The sequence below is a fragment of the Stenella coeruleoalba genome (assembly GCF_951394435.1).
Source record: "Stenella coeruleoalba genome assembly, chromosome: 4".
In the NCBI taxonomy this organism is placed as follows: domain Eukaryota; kingdom Metazoa; phylum Chordata; class Mammalia; order Artiodactyla; family Delphinidae; genus Stenella; species Stenella coeruleoalba.
In genome coordinates this window covers 63,033,388-63,054,870 of record NC_137149.1, presented here as the reverse complement: position 1 = coordinate 63,054,870, position 21,483 = coordinate 63,033,388, and the positions used below count along the sequence as shown (strand labels likewise).

General features: G+C 39.9%; 1 protein-coding gene and 1 long non-coding RNA gene across 2 annotated transcripts in view; one reads left to right on the top strand and one right to left on the bottom strand.

Moving 5' to 3' along the window:
- The window catches only part of LOC307185677, a 50,969-nt gene that overhangs the window by 1,471 nt on the left and 28,015 nt on the right, over positions 1–21,483 (bottom strand). The window lies entirely within an intron of this gene.
- Positions 12,816–15,608, top strand: TLR1 (toll like receptor 1; the record flags this gene model as incomplete). Its single annotated transcript, XM_079920074.1, has 1 exon — positions 12,816–15,608. One exon carries the CDS (start codon positions 12,816–12,818, stop codon positions 15,204–15,206), a length of 2,391 nt encoding a protein of 796 aa, XP_079776200.1. The 3' UTR covers positions 15,207–15,608.

Genomic DNA, 21,483 nt, shown 5'->3' with positions numbered 1-21,483 from the left:
ATTAGGTGTGAGACTGATGTTAAACTGGACTGGCCTGGACATTTCAATGCCTGAAATAGAGGTGCAATTACTAAAATGAGACTTGTCACTAAAATCTGTGGGATTCAGGATTCAGGATAGATCCTGAATAGATCCTTATAGAGGGAGAGATTCAACAAAACTTGCTTGTAAAGCTATGGTTAGAGAGAAAAATAAAGCCCTTTCCTTCTGGACTTAGCTCATTCAATAAACTAGTTTCATAATTAATAGTTATAAAGAAACTAGCCTTAATGAAATTGTAGTAGAGTCATCTTCTGTCTGCATTAGGCCTTCCTTCTCTTCAGGAGAGCACTTACTTTCTTCCCAGGCCCTTTCCCAAATGGTAAATTTTCTCTAGCCCCTGTTGGACTTGTTCCCTAAACTAAAAAACCCCCAAGCCAACAAACAAAACCAAAACAGCAAACAACAACTGGGACTTCCCTGGTGGCGCAGTGGTTAAGAATCCGCCTGCAAATGCAGGGAACACAGGTTTGATTGCTGGTCTGGGAAAATCTCACATTCTGTGGAGCAACTAAGCCCGTGCACCATAACTACTGAGCTTGCGCTCTAGAGCCCGCGAGCCACAACTACTGAGCCTGCATGCCACAGCTACTGAAGCCTGCACATCTAGAGCCCGTGCTCTGCAACAGGAGAAGCCACCGCAGTGAGAAGCCTGCTCACCACAAGGAAGAGTAGACCCCGCTCACCGCAACTAGAGAAAGCCCGTGCGCAGCAACAAAGACCCAACACAGCCAAAAATAAAAAAATAAATCATAAAAAAAGCAAACAACATACTATGTCACACCTTCTAAATGATCAAATATTTTTAAATGGTTCCAATATGTTTCCCACAAAATACTGTTGACAGTATTTAGAAAATATAGAATATATTTTATATGAAAATATAGAATTTTGGCATTTTCAAATAGAATTAAACAAAACCTGTATTTTTGCCACGTATGAAACCATACACATTTCAGACATATGAAAGCTCTATCATAAGAGATCAGTTTGTTTTTTAGATAAAGATGTTCTATCTCCAGGAATCCTCTGTTTCCTCTTTTGAATTCTTCCAGTTGCAAGTAGCAGATACCAACTTGGGAAAGGGCGTGTTTATTTCAAGGATACAGAAGTGTCTCATGGACCCACGCAGCTTTTGTGATATTCTTCCCTCCCTTTTTTTCTACTGCCACCCCCAGGTGAGTCTGCAGGCCATCAGGGACAGAGTGTGCATGTTCCACTCTGTAACCTGGAGCAGAGCATCCGCTGTCCCGACTAAGCCACCAATATCTCTCACCTGTATGACTGCAGTAAACTCACTGGCCTCCCTGCTTTTACTCTTGCCTCATACATTCTCCAAACAGCAATCAGAGTAATTATTTTTAAAGTATAAATTATTTTAAGCCACTCCCCTGCTTAAAACGTTCTAATGACCTCCCCTTGCAGTAAGAACAAAAGTCAAGCTCCTTGTCATGATCTGCTGTCATGGTGGTGAGTGAGGACGGGGATTGAGGAGTGGGGAGCAGGGTTACCTGCCTCATGACCATTATCGAGAAGAGTGGTGTAGGGGTCTGCTAAGGCTGCCCTGACAATATACCACAGGCTGGGTAGCTTAAACCACAGAAATGTATTTCTCACAGTTCTGAAGTCCAAAAAAGGGAGAGATTGGCAGAGAAGATGGGATGGAGGGGTGTGAAAGCATGGCTAAGAGACAGTGACTGGATGACTGGGATATAAATGGAGGAGAGAGTGAGTCTTAATGAGAACACAGAACACAGCACTGGGAAAGGAGGAAGTCACTTTCTGTCTAGATTTCTGGAGATTGGTTTGATCGGAAGAGAATTAGAATAAATTACAGGCAGATAAAGAGACTTAAAGGGATTTCTAAAGCCACAGGGACTTTCTGTTTTTTGTTTGTTTGTTTGGCCGCATGGCATGTGGGATCTTAGTTCCCAGACCAGGGATCGAACCCACGCCTCCTGCATTGGAAGCACGGAGTAAGGAATCTCAACAGAGTCAAGTCTAAATATGAAGTAACTTTTGTGAGCAGATTTCAGACATCTTCAGCCCTTTTGAGGTATTAACAGTGCACTCTAGCTTAACATTTTCAATCTCCAATTCCATCTAAAGGTCTCCTTTCCCCATATCATAGGGTGTAGCCTTACATCATAAACACTGGTATCTCAATGCTGCTGACTCTCTCACTGCTGCCTCTTTATGTATATGTACCTGGGAAATGTGAGGATGGGGTGATGGTGGGGATTGCACTGTCTGGTTTAACTGCTTTAGGAAGTGCTTGGCCCGAATTGTTGGGAGCTCTCCTTAGAATATGGGGTAAGTAACACTTCCTAGTCCTTGGTTTTGGACCCAAGTCATAGGAAAAGTTCCAGTCAACACCCTATACCATAATCAGTAGAACCAACAGAAGGGAAACCAAAATTGTCAGTAGGCTATTGAATTATATGGCAGATGAACAACCTAAAAATCTATTCTAAATTTGGATTAAATCATTTAAAAAAGACATATAAAAAATCAAAAAGGCATATTCATAGCAATAGGCAGAGAAAAATGGTATGGATTTATGTCAGTTGTTTCAAAGAGTTCACTTCATGGAATGTATCCTAAGGAAATAATTGCTCATACACATCCTAAGAAAATGGGTGAACATGATGCTTATTGCAGAGTTGTTTATGATAATAATGTGAAGTTTGGAGACAACTTAAAAAGATTGCTTGAATACATTGTTAATTAAAATATTTTAAAAATACATTGTAAATAAAATGGAATATTATTCAGCCAATAATAACAAAGCTGTAGGTGGATATTTACTGATATAAACAGACATTTATGACGCATTATGGATTAAGAAAAGCAGATTAGGGCTTCCCTGGTGGCACAGTGGTTGAGAATCTGCCTGCCAATACAGGGGACACGGGTTCGAGCCCTGGTCTGGGAGGATCCCACATGCCGCCGAGCAGCTATGCCCGTGAGCCATAACTACTGAGCCTGCGTGTCTGGAGCTTGTGCTCCACAACAAGAGAGGCCGCAACAGTGAGCACCGCGGTAAAGAGTGGCCCCTGCTCGCCGCAACTAGAGAAAGCCCTCGCGCAGAAACGAAGACCCAACACAGCCAAAAATAACAAATTAATTAATTAATTTAAAAAAAGAAAAGCAGATTACAAAACAGAATACTTGGTCCAGTGCCATCTGAGGGGGCGGATATGTGAATAGCAATTTGGCAACAGGTATCAAGAGCCTAAAGCATGTTTACATATATATTATAAAGTCTGGGGCTTCCCTGGTGGCGCAGTGGTTGAGAGTCCGCCTGCCGATGCAGGGGACGCGGGTTCGTGCCCCGGTCCGGGAAAATCCCACGTGCCGCGGAGTGGCTGGGCCCGTGAGTCTGCGCGTCCGGAGCCTGTGCTCCGCAACCAGAGAGTCCACAGCAGTGAGAGGCCCGCGTACCGCAAAAAAAAAAAAAAAAAAGTCTACATGGTTGCTCCAAAAGTGATATTGGTGTATCTCTATATGGTAAGTTATTATTGATTTGAAATTTTGTTTTTATTTATTCATATTTCCTGTTTTCTTCAGTAAACATTTATTACTTGGATAATAAAAAAATCAAATTAACTGAAAAATTATGTTTGAGGAGATCATATACACAGATATCTATCTGACCTTGTTATGAAGAATAACTCTCTAAACCTAAAAGCAATATATAGCAGTAGTCTGCTGGAGCTGGTTTGTACACACTTGTGAGAACCAGTGGTTAAATATTCAGAAATTTTGCAGGCAGGTCAGTTGGTAACTAGAAATCAGCTATACTGGAAATACTTACACCATAGATATTGGCAAGTGCTAAAAAATCAGGCTTTTTATTTTTGTTTTGTAACCTGGTTCACCAGCACACAACTAACTGATAGTAGTAGCAAAGAGAAAGTCAACTTACCTGTTTATATAAAACGTTATGTACTTATTGGTTCAAAAGATCATGGGATAAAAAGATAAACAATGAGGGAAGATGTTTGCAGAAAGTTTGATGGAGGGTTAGTGTCAGTAACATAAAAGAGAATGTATAATTAAATAGTAAAATCATAACCCTGATATAGGCAATGACGTGAACAAGTAATTCACAGAAGTGATAGAAATTATCAATAAACATGAAAACCCATCCAAAACATTTATTTACTCCTTCCAGGAATTTATCCTAAGCCAACAGTAAAAAACTTGGACCAAGATTGTGTACGAAGTTGCTGGTTAACATTTCGTGAAGCTAAAAGAGGAACCCTCCCCTCAGGTCAGTAGCTGGAGACAGGTTGGCCTTAGCCTAAGATTTACTCAGGTGGCAACTTAAAAAAAAATTGCTGGAAAATTTTAAGTAGTTAAGGGAGAATTAATTAAATGCTAAATGTCCTAGTGATGTCATCTTTCATTCCCAGCCAGCTTCATGGGGCACAGTTTGAACTCTGGGGTCAGGTTGGAGAGAGGAATTATACTTTCTGTCAGGAAAATAGGGAGGGAAGGAAGGAATGGAACACAGCTGACCCTTGAACAAGATGAGTTTGAACTGCACTGGTCCACTTACACACAGATAGTTTTTCAATAAATATGTACTACTGTACTACACTATTTGCGGTTGGTTGAATCCAAGGATGCAGAACCACAGCTACAAAGGGCCAACTGTAAAGTTATAATCATATTAGGCACCCTTAACACCTGCTTTGTTCAAGGGTCAACTGTACTAACTCCACTGGGAGAGGCATCTCCCGAACTAGGACACTGTGGTCAGAGCATTTGTTTTCTTCCTTGTTGATTAAGAAACAATACTTCTGCCTCTTCCGGAAAAAAAAACACTCACAAACTAGAAACGGATGGGAACTTCCACAACCTGATAAAAAGCATAGATGGAAAACTCACAGCTAACATCATACTTAATGGTTCTCAAAGCTCTTCCCTAACATTTGGAGCCAGACGAGGATGTCTGCTCACACCACTTCCGTTCCACATTGTACTGGGAATGCTAGCCAGGGCAGTTAGGCAAGAACATGTTATAAAAGGTATCCATCTTGGAAAGGAAGAAGATGACATTTTGCAGATGACATGATTTTAATTGCAGAAAATACTTAGGAATCCACTAAAAAGCCATTAGAACTAATACACAAGTTCAGCAAATTTGCAAAGAAGATATATAAATGGCTAATCTACACATGAAAAGATGCTCAACATCATTAGGTATCAAGGAAATGCAAATTAAAACCATAATGAGATACTGCTTCATTCCCAGTAAGAAGGCTATAATAAAAGTCAGATGATAACAAGTGTTAGCAAGGATATGGAGAAATTGGAGCATTTATATACACTGTTGGTGGAAAGGTAAAATGGTGCAGCTAGCCTGGAACTCCTCAAAAGGCTAAACACAGTTACCATATGATGCAGCAAGTCCATGCCTAAGTATCTAAGTATCCACCCGAGAGAGTATGTCTACCAAAAACTTGTACGTGAATGTTTATACATTCATAAGAGCCATAAGTGTAAACAACCCAAATATCCATCAGCTGATGAATGGATAAATAAAATGTGGTATATCCATACAATGGAAAGTTATTTAGCAACAAAGAAATGAAATCCTGACACATGGTTCAACATGGATGGATCTTGAAAACACTGGTCTAAGTGAAAGAAAAAAAACCACACAAAGAACCACTTCTAATATGATTCCATTTATATGAAATATCCAGAATAGGCAAATCTATAGAGATTAGTACAATCTGTAGTGATTGTCTAGGTCTGAGGCAAATGGGGCATTGGAGGGTGACAGCTAAGGGGTGTGGTTCTTTTCAGGGTGATGAAAATGTTCTAAATTGCTTGCGGTAATGGTCGCACAGTTCTGTGAATTGATCTGAAGTCACTGAATTGTACACTTTAAATGGGTGACATTTTTTATGGTATATGAATTACATCTCAATAAAACTTTTGTTTTAAAAAAACAAACAACACATACAGGTCCCATCTAATTGGCAGAACATTTACATTGCCCTGGATCCAAAAAGAAACACCTGGGTATGGAATCAAGATTGGGCAGAAACTGCTATTGAGAGAAGTAAAGAGGTGCCTAGGCTCTAAGATATGGAACCTCTGTTTTGAGTTAGCTCTTTGAGCTGCTATTGACTGGACTTAGGCTTGTACTTATTTGCATGGCTGTGATAACTCCATCTAGGCTCAGGCCATCCAATGTGGTAGAGCCACTAGCCACGTGTGCCCATGGAACACCTGAAATGTGGGGAGCCCAGATGAGATGGGCTGTGAATGTAGAACACACACTGGATTTTGAAGACTTAGAATGAAGAATATTATAGATGATATCTTATTAATAATGTTTTATATTGATGGCATGTTAAAATGATATTTTGGATATACTGGGTTAAGTAAAATATTTTAAAAAGTTAAAAGAAAGCATGTTCTTTGAGAATTAAAGTTTTTCCTTAGGAGAGGTGGATATATCAATGCCTGGGTGTACATAATTACAAGTATGTTTGGCCCCTGTTTACCTATTACAGGGGTCCCCAACTCCCGGGCTGTGGACTGCTACCGGTCCGCAGCCTCTTAGGGACCGGGCCGCATAGCAGGAGGTGAGTGGCGGGCAAGTGAGTGAAGCTTCACCTGCCGCTCCCCACCGCTCCCCATCGCTGGCATTACTGCCGGAACCATCCCCCACCCACCCACTTCTGTGGAAAAATTGTCTTCCACGAAACCAGTCCCTGGTGCCAAAAAGGTTGGGGACTGCTGACCTATTGGATAATAGGGAGAAAAAAAAAGAGGCGGGTGGGCAACTCAGAGTGGGGATGAGCTTGTGAGTGCTAAAGTGCTTTCTTTCTGCCCTGCTGACTTCCCTGTCCTGGGCATTAGTTTCTAGATTTGGTTCACAAAATCAAATGCCTTTTGGGAGCCAGGAACTGAATTGTTAATCAAAGAGCCCCCTTATCTCCATTTATGGACCTGGGGGAAGTAATGGTAAGTGAGAGTGGAAGGGGGGAGGACGTTCATTCTTTCAGTCACAAAAATAGATTTATAGACATGCCTCCCGCTTAAACAAATTGTGAGGGGCTAGGAGGAAACAGAGAGAGACAGAATAGTACAAGTCAAAAAGAATCTCAGGGTTCTTAGGGAAGTTGACTTTGCTTGCTGTGGGAGAAAAGCTGATTCCAGCAAGAATTGCATCCAGCTTGTATAGGACATCATGCAGCACCAGGCTGAGCACAAGTTCAGAGGAAGACAGCTAGCTAGCATTTCTTAGCTTTATTTGCCCATTTGTTGTTTTGTTACTGTTGTTTTAAAAGACCAGAGTGGAGTTATGAGGTTGGATTCCTTGAGCATGCCGACAACAGCAACGAACCCACAGGAAATGTCTTAGACCTTATCGGAGAAAAGAGATTGTTAGCTAGCGTGTTTTTCACATGGAGATTTCAAAAATCACTTTTTGAAGAAAGTTTGAAATATCCATGGAAAAAACTTTGAGCACCAGATTTTCTCTGAAATCCAGTTTGTCGGAAAAGACATGATTAGCCTCCATTTGGTAAAAGCCCATGAGTGATCTTCTCTATGAATGAGTTTTAGCAAAACTTTGATCTTGACCCCTCCCTCTTCCCACTTTCAGCCACCTTTAATAGTGGCCTGATCAAAAGCCAATTAGATGACCTTCTCTGGTGGCACAGTGGTTAAGAATCCGCCTGCCAATGCAGGGGACATGGGTTCGAGCCCAGGTCCGGGAAGACTCCACATGCCACAGAGCAACTAAGCCCGTGCACCACAACTACTGAGCCTGCGCTCTAGAGCCCACAAGCCACAACTCCTGAGCCCGCATGCCACAACTACTGAAGCCTGTGCACCTAGAGCCCATGCTCCACAACCAGAGAAGCCACCACAATGAGAAGCCCACACACCGCAAGGAAGAGTAGCCTCCGCTCGCTGCAACTAGAAAAAGCCCGTGTGCAGCAACGAAGACCCAATGCAGCCATAAATAAATAAATAAATAAATAAATAAATGTATGTATGGGAAAAAAAGCTTAAAAAAAAACCTAGTTACAACAGAAGTATTATACTTAACATTGATGACTCTTACATGTCTATATTAATCAAACCAACAAGCTTAAGCCACCTTCAATACCAGATATCAGTTTAGTAGTGAATATTATCCAGATAACATGAACCTGAAATTCACTCTGGCCAGATTATTTTCTATTTCTGAGTATTTATATAAGCACTTAATTTTTTTTAAGCCTATTAAGTAGAGCTCTTTTACAAATTCATTTTTTTGCAATATCATACACCTACAACACACGTAGATACATATGAACACACAAACAAACACAGAGGCCTTATAGTACCCATTTCAAAATTTCAGCCCTCAGTCAGGTATAACATAAAAGCCATCAGTTACAAGGGGCTGGATTCAAACTGGGTTTCTAGCAGATGAACAAACCCATTTTACTAGTGTTTACAGAAAAGGCACTTAAGATTTCTATTTATCCTTGACAAGTCAAGTTCTAAATTACTTTACCCTCTTTTTTAAAATTTCCATTTAAAAAGATGTCAGAAATTAGGGTTCCTGAAAAGACCAGATAGGACATTTGCATCTCAAAGGTACAGGCAAGTTCCTCCTAGGATGATTTTGTTTCCCCTTTGTTTAATACTTTCAAGGCTTTGGGAGTGGCAAAAGGATTGGTGAGTTTTGGATTATTTTTGGAACCACACCTCTGGTCCTGTAAAGACTACATTTATAAAACAAGGAAGTTTTGTTTTCCTTTTCAAAGAATTGGGTGGTTACCTCAATGATATTGAAGGACTGACATACCCATTCACCTATGTTGGAAAGTTTTACTTTTCCTCATTTAGCTTAGGGGAGAAGGCCTCTTCCAAAATTCCTATCAGGGTCTGAATATCAGCTATGGTCAGTTTAGTCAGACCAGTGGCCTCCTATTTTGTTAATCTACTTCCAAACATTTTTGAAGATCTTCCTTAGGTTTAAGAAATTTGTACCTTATATTTAGACACTGTATAACCCTTTTTACTTAATCACTGGCTGGATATCTTTGGCCAAGCCCGGAACCTCGATATTGCACATTCCAGGGTCTACTAAGGCTTCTATTTTAGCTTCAGAATTTATCTGTTCCTTTTTGCTTTTTGTTAGAACCGTTTGGTGATGAGGGTGGTTCCCTTGCCCCTGGAGAAAGAGTGGCCCCTAACTTAGTTAACAAATCTCTTCCCGTTAAAGGGATGGGACAGTCAGGCATAAACAGAAAGGAATGTAAAAAGAGCTGGCCATTCATCTCAGGTGTAATATGATGGTTTCATAAATTGAGTGCTTCAGATAATGACTATAAATGAAAGGGCAACATGGAGGTTGAGCAAATAGAAGATATTTGAGTCAACTAATTAAGCTAGATAGAAAACTGAAGCCATGCTTTCATTAAATGCTTGAAGACAGGCAGTTTTGATACTGACCAGGGTTCTTGGACTTCCCCAATAAATAGAAATTGACTAGAGGCCAGACAGGAAACTCAGGCAAGGCTTTATTGGGGCCCCTGCCACAGCAGAGGGGAGCAAGAACAAGTAACAGTTTCCCTTGCTTGCTGGCCCGAGGTGGAGGGGGGTGGCAAGCTGGTTCCTTATTTGGAGTGAGGTTAGGGGTGTATCCAGGGGGGTCGCTGGAGGTGTGGCTTGGTGGTTTGCCCGCCCCTTTGTGGTGTTGTGTGCAGTGGGCATGCGCAGTACCCTGCTTTTGCTCCCGACACCATGTTTTTGCTCCAGGCTCTTTAGAAGCGGCAGCTGGGCTTTTTTGGTCTTTTTGTGTCTTTTGTCCAGAATTTGCCCCAACTGCACATGCACGCAGTTATTTTTAGTCCCTTATAGTTGTTTTGGGTTTCTTTTGTTGCTTGAGGAGTCATTTGTCCAGATACAAGCACTGCAGCACTGCCACAAAGGGTCCCAGGTCCCAGCTTGTCTCAGTTTTATAAATTTAAATTTGCTGTGATGGTTGCCGTTGTTAAGCAAACAAAGACCGCTTTCATCTTGCTTGTGATGGGTTCACTGTGTGCTAAGCACTCACGTCTGTGTGTGGGATCCTGTCTCTGCCCTTTGTCTCTCCAGTCACACGCTGTGCACCATACCTGATGGTGCTGACCACTACTTCCTTGAACTCTGGAGTTTGGCCAGAAAGTTAAAAGATCCCCGGATTTGGATTCAGGTTTAGGAATAAGTAGGGAAACCCACTCGAGCCATAAGCCCAAACCACTTTTACTTCAATATAGCTTATACAGGATGGTTCTGTTCTGAGATATTAGGCACTGGCCCAGGCAGTAATTGAGTATTATTTTTATTCTCATTGAAATATTTCTCCTTGTATGAGTAGCTCTTTCAGGAAGCTAGAGAGGAAGACTTGGGTCATGTCTGGGTCTTTCAGCCAAATACAAACAATGACATAAAAATACCACCCTTACTTTTTTTTTTAAATTAATTTAATTTTATTTATTTTTCGCTGCGTTGGGTCTTCGTTGCTGCGCATGGGCTTTCTCTAGTTGCGGCAAGCGGGGGCTACTCTTTGTTGCAGTGCGTGGGCTTCTCATTGCGGTGGCTTCTCTTGATGTGGAGCACGGGCTCTAGGTGTGTGGGCTTCAGTAGTTGTGGCACGAGGGCTCAGTAGTTGTGGTGCACGGGCTTAGTTGCTTCTTGGCATGTGGGATCTTCCCGGACAAGGGCTCGTACCTGTGTCCCCTACATTGGCAGGAGAACTCTTTTATTTATGGAACTTTTGAATTTTATTTTATTTTTTATACAGCAGGTTCTTATTAGTTATCTATTTTATACATATTAGTGTATATATGTCAATCGCAATCTCCCAATTCATCCCACCACTACCACCCCTCCCCCCGCCACTTTTGGTTGCAATGGTGAATGGGATTGTTTCCTTAATTTCTCTTTTTGATCTTTCGTTGTTAGTATATAGGAATGCAAGATATTTCTGTGCATTAATTTTGTGTCTTGCAACTTCTACCAAATTCATTGATTAGCTCTAGTAGTTTTCTGGTGGCATCTTTAGGATTCTCTATGTATAGTATCATGTCATCTGCAAACAGTGACAGTTTTACTTCTTCTTTTCCAGTTTGTATTCCTTTTATTTATTTTTCTTCTCTGATTGCCATGGCTAGGACTTCCAAAACTATGTTGAATAAGAGTGGCGAGAGTGGACATCCTTGTCTTTTGAATAAGACCAAAGTTAGGCACCAAACTGTGTGTAGGTAACAAAAGGTAATGCAAAAAGAATCCTAATTCAACCACACAGGGATGGAACTCTCAAAAAAGCCATGGGGAGGTACGTATCAAATATAGAAAGTACACCAGCTGTGAATCCTAGCGTGAGCTCTAAAGGATCTTGGGGAGGTTGGGGTCAGAGGACTCGCCTTGAATGTGTAAACCCCTCTGTATTAGTTTCCTGTGGCTGTTGTAACCAGTTACCATAAACTTGGTGGCTTAAAACAACGGAAGCTTGTTCTCTCATAGATGTGGAGGCCAGAAGTCTAAATTCAAGGCGTCAGCAGGGCTGCACTCTCTCCAGAGCCTCTCCGGCTTCTGGTGGCCCTCTGGCTATTGGCATTCCTTGCCTTGTGGGTGTATCATTCCACTCTCTGCCTTCATATGGCCATCTTCATATTTTCATATGGCCTTCTTCTCCATGTCTTTGTTGTCTCTGTCAAATATTCCTCTGCCTTTCTCTTGTCTATAATTTTTTATGCTTAAAAAATTCTAATTATTATTTTTAACTGAAATGTAGTTGATGTACTGCCTAATGATTTGACATTTGAATACATTATGGAATGATCACCACGATATGTCTAGTAACCATCTGTCCCCATACAGAGTTATTGCAATATTATTGACCATATTCCTTATGCTGTATATTACATCCCCATAACTTATTTATTATATAACTGGTGGTTTGTACCTCTTAATCCCCTTCACCTATTGTTCCCACCCTCCATCCCCCTCCCCACTGGCACATATTTATTCTCTGTATCTGTGAATCTGTTTTCATTTTGTTCGTTTTGTTTTTTAGATTCCACATATAAGTGAGATCATGTGGTTTTTGTCTTTCTCTGTCTGACTTATTCCACTTAGCATAATACCTTCTAGATCTATCCATGTTGTTGCAAATGGCAAGGTTTCTTTTTTTTTTTTTTTTAGCGGCTGGGTAATATTCCATTGTATACGTATACCACATCTTTATCTTTTGTCTATTGATGAACGCTTAGGTTGCTTCCGTATCTTGGCTATTGTAAATAACGCTCCCTCTTTCTCTTATGAGGATAATTGTCACTGGATTTAGAGACCACCTAGATAATCCAGGATGATCTTCTCAAGATTCTTAACTTAATTATCTCTACAAATACCCTTTTTCTAAATTAGATAATATTCAGTTAGGAGATTAGGACATGGTTAGGAGGCAGACATATCTTTTTTGGGGGGAGGGTCACCATTCAACCCATTACATATCCATATTAAAAGTTATTTGATTAGAGATAATATAATTGTTTATAAATATGTACATTTTCCTGGTTTCAGGTTGTGTGACTCCAAATAATGTAGCCTTCATTTAATGAGTCTCTAGTAAATAATGTTTAATGTCAGCCATGCCTAATTTAATACAGTCAGTTAATGTTGATTTTTTTCCCCTTAGGATCTGTATCTGTATCAAGATGCTCTGAAGAATAGCAACTACTCTTAGGATTGTCTACTGTTACAAAATGACTAAAACGAATTCGAGCATCTTCCATTTTGCCATCATCTTCATATTAATACTTGAGATCAGAACCCAGTTATCTGATGAAAGTGAATTTTTAGTTGACAGATCAAAAACAGGTCTTACCCATGTTCCCAAAGACCTGTCCCTGAACACAACAATCTTAGATATATCACAAAACTACATTTCTGAACTTTGGACTTCTGACATCATATCACTATCAAAGCTGAAGATTTTGATAATTTCTTATAATAGAATCCAGTATCTTGACATGAGTGTTTTCAGATTTAACCAGGAACTGGAATACTTGGATTTGTCCCACAACAAGCTGGAGAAGATTTCTTGCCACCCTACTCTGAACCTCAAGCACTTAGACCTCTCATTTAATGCATTTGATGCTCTGCCCATATGCCAAGAGCTTGGCAACATGTCTCAACTAGAATTTCTGGGGTTGAGTGCCACACAGTTACAAAAATCCAGCATGCTGCTGATTGCTTATTTGCACATCAGTAAGGTTTTACTGGTCTTAGGAGACACATACGGGGAAAAAGAAGACCCTGAGAGCCTTCGAGACCTTAACACCCAGAGTCTGCACATTGTTTTCCCCACAAGAAATGAATTCCATTTTATTTTGGATGTGTCAGTCGGCACCGCCGTAAGTCTGGAACTGTCTAATATCAAATGTGTGCTAGATGATAATGGGTGTTCTTCTTTCCAAAATGTTCTGTCAAAACTTCAAAAGAATTCAAGGTTATCAAATCTTACTTTAAACAACATTGAAACAACTTGGAATTCCTTCTTTATGATCCTCCAGTTGGTTTGGCATACAAACATCAACTATTTCTCAATTTCAAATGTGAAACTACAAGGTCGCGTTGACTTCAGAGATTTTGATTATTCTGGTACTTCACTGAAGGCCTTGTCTATACACCAAGTTGTCAATGAAGCGTTCAGTCTTCCACAAGATTATATCTATAAAACCCTTTCAAATATGAACATCCAGCATCTCACAGTGTCTGCTGCACACATGGTCCACATGGTCTGCCCATCCCAAATTAGCCCACTTCTGTATTTGAATTTTTCCAACAATCTCTTAACAGACATGGTTTTTAAAAACTGTGCAAACTTAGCTAATTTGAAGACACTCAGTTTACAAATGAATCAGTTAAAAGAACTTGCAAATATAGTTCATATGACCAAGGAGATGAAGTCTCTACAACAATTGGATGTTAGCCAGAATTCCCTAAAGTATGATGAAAGTGAAGGAAATTGCCCTTGGACCAGAAGTTTATTAAGTTTAAATATGTCGTCAAATATACTTACTGACTCCGTTTTCAGATGTTTACCTCCCAGGGTCAAGGTTCTTGATCTCCACAATAACAGAATAAGGAGCATCCCTAAAGATGTCACCAGTCTAGAAACTTTGCAAGAACTCAATGTTGCTTCCAATTCTTTAGCCCACCTTCCTGGATGTGGTACCTTTAGCAGCCTTTCCATACTGATCATTGACTATAATTCAGTCTCCAACCCATCAGCTGATTTCTTCCAGAGCTGCCAGAAGATTAGGTCCCTAAAAGCAGGGAACAATCCATTCCAATGTACATGTGAGTTAAGAGACTTTATCCAAAGTGTAGGCCAAGTATCAGGTGAAGTGGTAGAGGGTTGGCCTGATTCTTATAAGTGTGATTATCCAGAAAGCTATAAGGGAACCCCACTAAAGGACTTCCATGTATCTCCATTATCCTGCAACACAGCTCTGCTGATTGTCACCATTGGGGTCCCTGGGCTGGTATTGGCTGTTACCGTGACTGCCCTCTGTATCTACTTGGATCTGCCCTGGTATCTCAGGATGGTGTGTCAGTGGACCCAGACCCGACGCAGGGCTAGGAATGTACCCTTAGAAGAACTCCAAAGAACTGTCCAGTTCCATGCTTTTATTTCATATAGTGGGCATGATTCTGCCTGGGTGAAGAATGAGTTAATACCAAACCTAGAAAAAGAAGATATAAGAATTTGTCTCCATGAGAGAAACTTTGTTCCCGGCAAGAGCATCGTGGAAAATATCATAAACTGCATTGAGAAAAGTTACAAGTGCATCTTTGTTTTGTCTCCCAACTTTGTCCAGAGTGAGTGGTGCCATTATGAACTCTACTTTGCCCACCACAATCTCTTCAGTGAAGGATCTAATAACTTAATCCTGATCTTGCTGGATCCCATTCCACAGTATTCTGTTCCTAGCAGCTATCACAAGCTCAAAGCTCTCATGGCCCAGAGAACTTATTTGGAATGGCCCAAGGAGAAGAGCAAACATAGACTTTTTTGGGCTAATCTAAGAGCATCCATAAATATTAAACTGATGGACAAAGCAAAAGAAATAAATCACACACAAATATAAAAATATTCCTCTGCTGCTTTCGGAAAAAATGTTGCTGCTTTTGGAAGCTCCAGCAATGACTTTATTTTGCATCAATATGGATATAAACATGATTCTGAATTTAGGATGTAGATAAAAATGGGTATGTCCTTTCAGGCCCCAGGTTCCCATGTATATGTGGTAATAAATTTGATGAAATGTTATAATTTCTATTTAAACAGTTAATTTCTACCACATGAGTGATTCACCTAATTCTTTTTTTTTGTATTTTTGAATTTAATTTAATTTATTTTTTTATACAGCAGGTTCTTATTAGTTACCTATTTTTTTAATATCTTTATTGGAATATAACTGCTTTACAATGGTATGTTAGTTTCTGCTTTATAACAAAGAGAATCAGCTATATATATACATATATCCCCATATCCCCTCCCTCTTGCGTCTCCCTCCCACCCTCCCTATCTCACCCCTCTAGGTGGTCACAAAGCACCAAGCTGATCTCCCTGTGCTATGCAGCTGCTTCCCACTAGCTATCTATTTTACATTTGGTAGTATATGTAAGTCCATGGCACTCTCACTTCATCCCAGCTTACCCTTCCCCCTCCCCGTGTCCTCAAGTCCATTCTCTACATCTGCGTCTTTATTCCTGTCCTACCCCTAGGTTCTTCAGAACCTTTTTTTTTTCTTTTTTACATTCTGTATATGTGTGTTAGCATACGGTATTTGTTTTTCTCTTTCTGACTTACTTCACTCTGTATGACAGTCTCTAGGTCCATCTACCTCACTACAAATAACTCATTTTCATTTCGTTTTATGGCTGAGTAATATTCCATTGTATATATGTGCCACATCTTCTTTATTCATTCATCTGTCGATGGACACTTAAGTTGCTTCCATTTCCTGGCTATTGTAAATAGAGCTGCAATGAACATTGTGGTACATGACTCCTTTTGACTTATGGTTTTCTCAGGGTATATGCCCACTAGTGGGATTGTTGGGTCATATAGTAATTCTATTTTCAGATTTTTAAGGAACCTCCATACTGTTCTCCATAGTGGCTGTATCAATGTACATTCCCACCAAGAGTGTAAGAGGGTTCCCTTTTCTCCACACGCTCTCCAGCATTTGTTGTTTGTAGATTTTCTGATGATGCCCATTCTAACTGGTGTGAGGTGATCCCTCATGGTAGTTTTGATTTGCATTTCTCTAATGATTAGTGATGTTGAGCAGGTTTTCATGTGCTTCTTGGCCATCTGTATGTCTTCTTTGGAGAAATGTCTATTTAAGTCTTCTGCCCATTTTTGGATTGGGTTGTTTGTTTTTTTAATAGTGAGCTGCTTAAGCTGTTTATATATTTTGGAGATTAACCCTTTGTCCTTTGATTCGTTTGCAAATATTTTCTCCCATTCTGAGGGTTGTCTTTTCGTCCTGTTTGTAGTTTCCTTTGCTTTGCAAAAGCTTTTAAGTTTCATTAGGTCTTATTTCCATTACTCTAGGAGGTGAATCAAGAAAGGTTTTGCTGTGATTTATGTCATAGAGTGTTCTTCCTATGTTTTTCTCTAAGAGTTTTATAGTGCCCAGTCTTACATTTAGGTCTCTAATCCATTTTGAGTTTATTTTTGTGTATGGCATTAGGGAGTGTTCTAATGTCATTCTTTTACATGTAGCTGTCCAGTTTTCCCAGCACCACTTATTGAAGAGACTGTCTTTTCTCCATTGTATATCCTTGCCTCCTTTGTCATAGATTAGTTGACCATAGGTGTGTGGGTTTATCTCTGGGCTTTCTATCCTGTTCCACTGATCTATATTTCTGTTTTTGTGCCAGTACCATATTGTCTTGATTACTGTAGCTTTGTAGTATAGTCTGAAGTCAGGGAGTCTGATTCCTCCAGGTCCGTTTTTTTCCCTCAAGACTGCTTTGGCTATTCGAGGTCTTTTTTGTCTCCATACAAATTTTAAGATTTTTTTGTTCTAGTTCTGTAAAAAATGCCATTGGTAATTTGATAGGGATTGCACTGCATCTGTAGATTGCTTTGGGTAGTATAGTTATTTTCACAACGTTGATTCTTCCAATCAAGAACATGGTATATCTCTCCATCTGTTTGTATCGTCTTTAATTTCTTTCATCAGTGTCTAATAGTTTTCTGAGTACAGGTGTTTTACCTCCCTAGGTAGGTTTATTCCTAGGTATTTTATTCTTTTTGTTGCAATGGTAAATGGGAGTCTTTCCTTAAATTTCTGTTTCAGATTTTTCATCATTAGTTTATAGGAATATAAGAGATTTCTGTGCATTACTTTTGTATCCTGCAACTTTACCAAATTCATTGATTAGCTTTAGTAGTTTTCTGGTGGCATCTTTAGGATTCTCTATGTATAGTATCATGTCATCTGCAAACAGTGACAGTTTTACTTCTTCTTTTCCAATTTATATTACTTTATTTCTTTTTCTTCTCTGATTGCCATGGCTAGGACTTCCAAATCTATGTTGAATAATAGCGGTGAGAGTGGACATCCTTGTCTTGTTCTTCTGATCTTGGAGGAAATGCTTTCAGTTTTTCACCATTGAGAATGATGTTTGCTGTGGGTTTGTCGTATATGGTCTTTATTATGTTGAGGTAAGTCCCCTCTCTGCCCACTTTCTGGAGAGTTTTTATCATAAATCGGTGTTGAACTTTGTCAGAAGCTTTTTCTTCATCTATTGAGATGATCATATGGTTTTTATTCTTCAATTTGTTAATATGGTTTTCACATTGATTGATTTGTGTATATTGAAGAATCCTTGCATCCCTGTGATAAATCCCACGTGAACATGGTGTATGATCCTTTTAATGTGTTGTTGGATTCTGTTTACTGGTATTTTGTTGTGGATTTTTGCATCTGTATTCATCAGGATTCACCTATTTCTTTGGTAGGACTGAATTCATTGAATTTATCATGTAATCAAGAGAAGCATCTATTCAAACAACTTCAGTTGATAAATGTCCCTTTGTGCCAGGGTCAATGTTAGAAAACTCCATGCATTTTATACTTGTAGCTGGGTTTCTAAAGCAGATTTCTAAAGCTATTGGTGTCCTCCTCATTTCCAGTCAGCATTTGCCTCTGCATGTTGAAGGCTGTTTATTGCTAATACTGGACACTCTTTGCCTGAAGGATTTTCTTCTTGGCCATGAGAAGCCACTTAGTCCACACAAAGGGCAATTCAGAAGTGCTGGAAGTTGTCCTTGGAAGCAGCCATCAACCAATGCCAGAAAGGAATTGACAGATAAATACCACAACTTTCTCACCCATTTTGGGGGAGACAAACCTGAGATATACTTTACATTCTCCCTGAATCCCCCAGTAGGATGGAATTCTGATTCTCTATGGTAGAAATGGCTTTATTGGCTTCTTTTCTATTTTTATTTCATATCCTCATTCCTCCAAGGGTGTTTCCTGGGAACACCTCTGAAATAAACTACTTGCAGTAGAATACTTGTCTCAGGGTTGCAAACCAAGAGTGTGTTGCACTTCAGGCCAAATGGAAAATGAGTCTGGTTTTCTGTGGCTGGATATCTTGCTAAGATTCTAGTTGTCTGAACTAGCATGCAGGAGAGCCTTTGCTCTTTTGATCAGAGGGAGGAATATAGTTGATGTGTACTGCTTCTATACACAGCATCCCTGTCTTTGGGGAAACTATTAAAATAGGGCATGAGCAGATTAGAGCAGTGCAAGGAATGAGCTTTATCAGACTTTATTCCCCCGCTTTATGATATCAGCTATTTTCCATACTCATCAGTCAGTCTCTAGAGACTCTTACTCTGGCAGCCAGTGCTAGGCAGGTGTAGCCCGGCAGCACCTTGTCATAGCTGCACCACCTACTTCTCACTTTATGCCCCATGATGTCACTAATACCACTCCACAGGATGTTTGTAGAGGCCTGTTCAGCTATTCTGGTCTATGCACAAACCTGGAAGTACAAGAGGTACCCTGGGAAGAGATCCTTGACTTCTAAAGGGATGGGAGTCATTAGATAAATATTCCTTTTTCTTTTATTCTTGGGTAAAAAAAATAAGGCATAGTCTAGACCATTCCTCAGAATCCCCCATGGGATTACAGCTGGTTACAGGAGTAACCAGCTCAATAACTCACTCTTGGCTTGGCTTTCCATTTTTCCTTGTTTCATTCTTCTCAGTCTCCTCACACTTGAGCCCTGAGATTACATCTTCAGAACAAATGACCCACACACAATGCTCTTGTCTGAGTCTTCACTTTTGGGAGGAGAAACCCACGTAACACTTAACCTGTGCTGGTTGTTTCTTGCCCTAAAAAACTTACAGTCAATCAGAGGACATTACATGTATGCAGACAACTAAAATAAAAATAATGAAACAAAAACATAAATGGAAGTTCAGAGACCATTTAGATTGAGTGAAAAAAATCTTAGGAGTGACGGTTTTTCCACTGGGCCTTGAAAGAAGACTGTTGGATTTTTCAATGTGTAATTATGAAGAATGAAAAGGCCATTCTAAGTAGAAAGATGTGGAGAAGACAGGAATACCCAGGCCTATTCTGGGACTGGTGTCTTAATTTGACTGGACCATGAAGTTTATGAAAAACAACAGTGAGATATAAGCATGGCAAGTTAGATTAAGATCATATTGTCAAGGGTCTCGAAAGTCAAGCTATGGAGTTAAAATTTAGGGCTACAGGAAAGTCATCATTTATATTTCATTTATAATAGAAAGCAACTTAAAACCATGAAATATATGCTAAAATGTATGAAACCTCTCGTTCTGTAATGGAAGTTGCAACAGTTGTTAGAACTGGATTTTCCTGTTTTCTCTAGGATGAATGCCCTTCCTGTATTGAACTTCAAGATTTCATAACCAAGTTTCAATTGTTCAGTACTAGTTGTATATCAGTTTGCTAGGGCTCCAAATCTGGGTATCCTAAACAATAGAATTTTATTGTATCACAGTTCTGGAGGCTAGAAGTCCAATATCAAGTTGTTGGCAGGGTTGGTTCCTTTTGAGGGATGGAGGGATCTACTCCAGGCCCCTTCCCCTTGGCTTACAGATGACTGTCTCTCTCTCTGTGTTTCTTTGCATGGGTTTCCCTCTATGCCTGTTTGTGTCCAAATTTCCCTTTTGTATAAGGACACCAATCATATTGGCTTAGGGCCATCCTAACAACCCCATCTTAACTAATATAATATACATGATTCTGTTTCCAAATAAGGTCACATTCTGAGGTACGGGGGTTTAGGACTTCAACAAATGAATTTTGGGGAACACAATTCAACTCATTACATACTGCAAGTCTAAAAAAAACCCTTAAAGGGAGTTATAAAGTCAGTTAAAGTTTATTTAACAAACTCAAGATTTTGAGAAGTTAGATCAATCCTATATGTAAATATCTGATCTTATAAGTGATCTTAAGGAGGCCCCTTGGAGCTTGAAATTGTATTTGTGGAATCTCCTGCTCAAGAATTCAAAGTTGGGGGATGAAGAATCAGTTCAAAATGTGAATAAATATATAGTAAGGAAAGTAAGAAAGATGTCACAGGTAAAGGAGAATAAACATTGCAGGGACTTCCCTGGTGGCACAGTGGTTAAGAATCTGCCTGACAGTTCAGGGGACATGGGTTCGATCCCTGGTCCAGGAAGATCCCACATGCCATGGAGCAACTCAGCCCGTGCACCACAACTACTGAGCCTGCGCTCTAGAGCCTGCAAGCCACAACTACTGAGCCCACGTGCCACAACTACTGAAGCCCGTGCGCCTAGAGCCTGTGCTCCATAAGAAGAGAAGCCACTGCAATGAGAAGCCCGTGCACCACAACAAAGAGTAACCCCCGCTCACCACAACTAGAGAAAGCCTGTGCGCGGCAATGAAGACCCAACACAGCCCAAAATAAATAAATTAATTAATTAATTAATTAAAAAAGAAAAAACCATTGCAGACTGGGTACATAAGCAAGCTCTGATTCGCAGTGTCTGGGTTTTAATGCTAACCATTACTTATATATGAATGACATTGGATAATTTACTTTAACTTTCTAAGCCTAAATTCATTATTTGTAAAATGTACCTTTAGAGTAGCAAGCCAAGACCTTTAGATTTCCAGGTATGAATTAAAGACTGTTTACAATATGTCCCCCAAAGGGCAAAGTTCACATGGCCAACTTTCCAAGTGGTTCTTTTGAAGCCCCTTTTCCTAGGATTGAGGTAAGAGGGAGTTCATAATACACCAAAAACCCTCTCCAAAATCCTCTTCTAATCCTTAATTTCTCTCAGAGTTTCCAATCTTTTTTATTGGC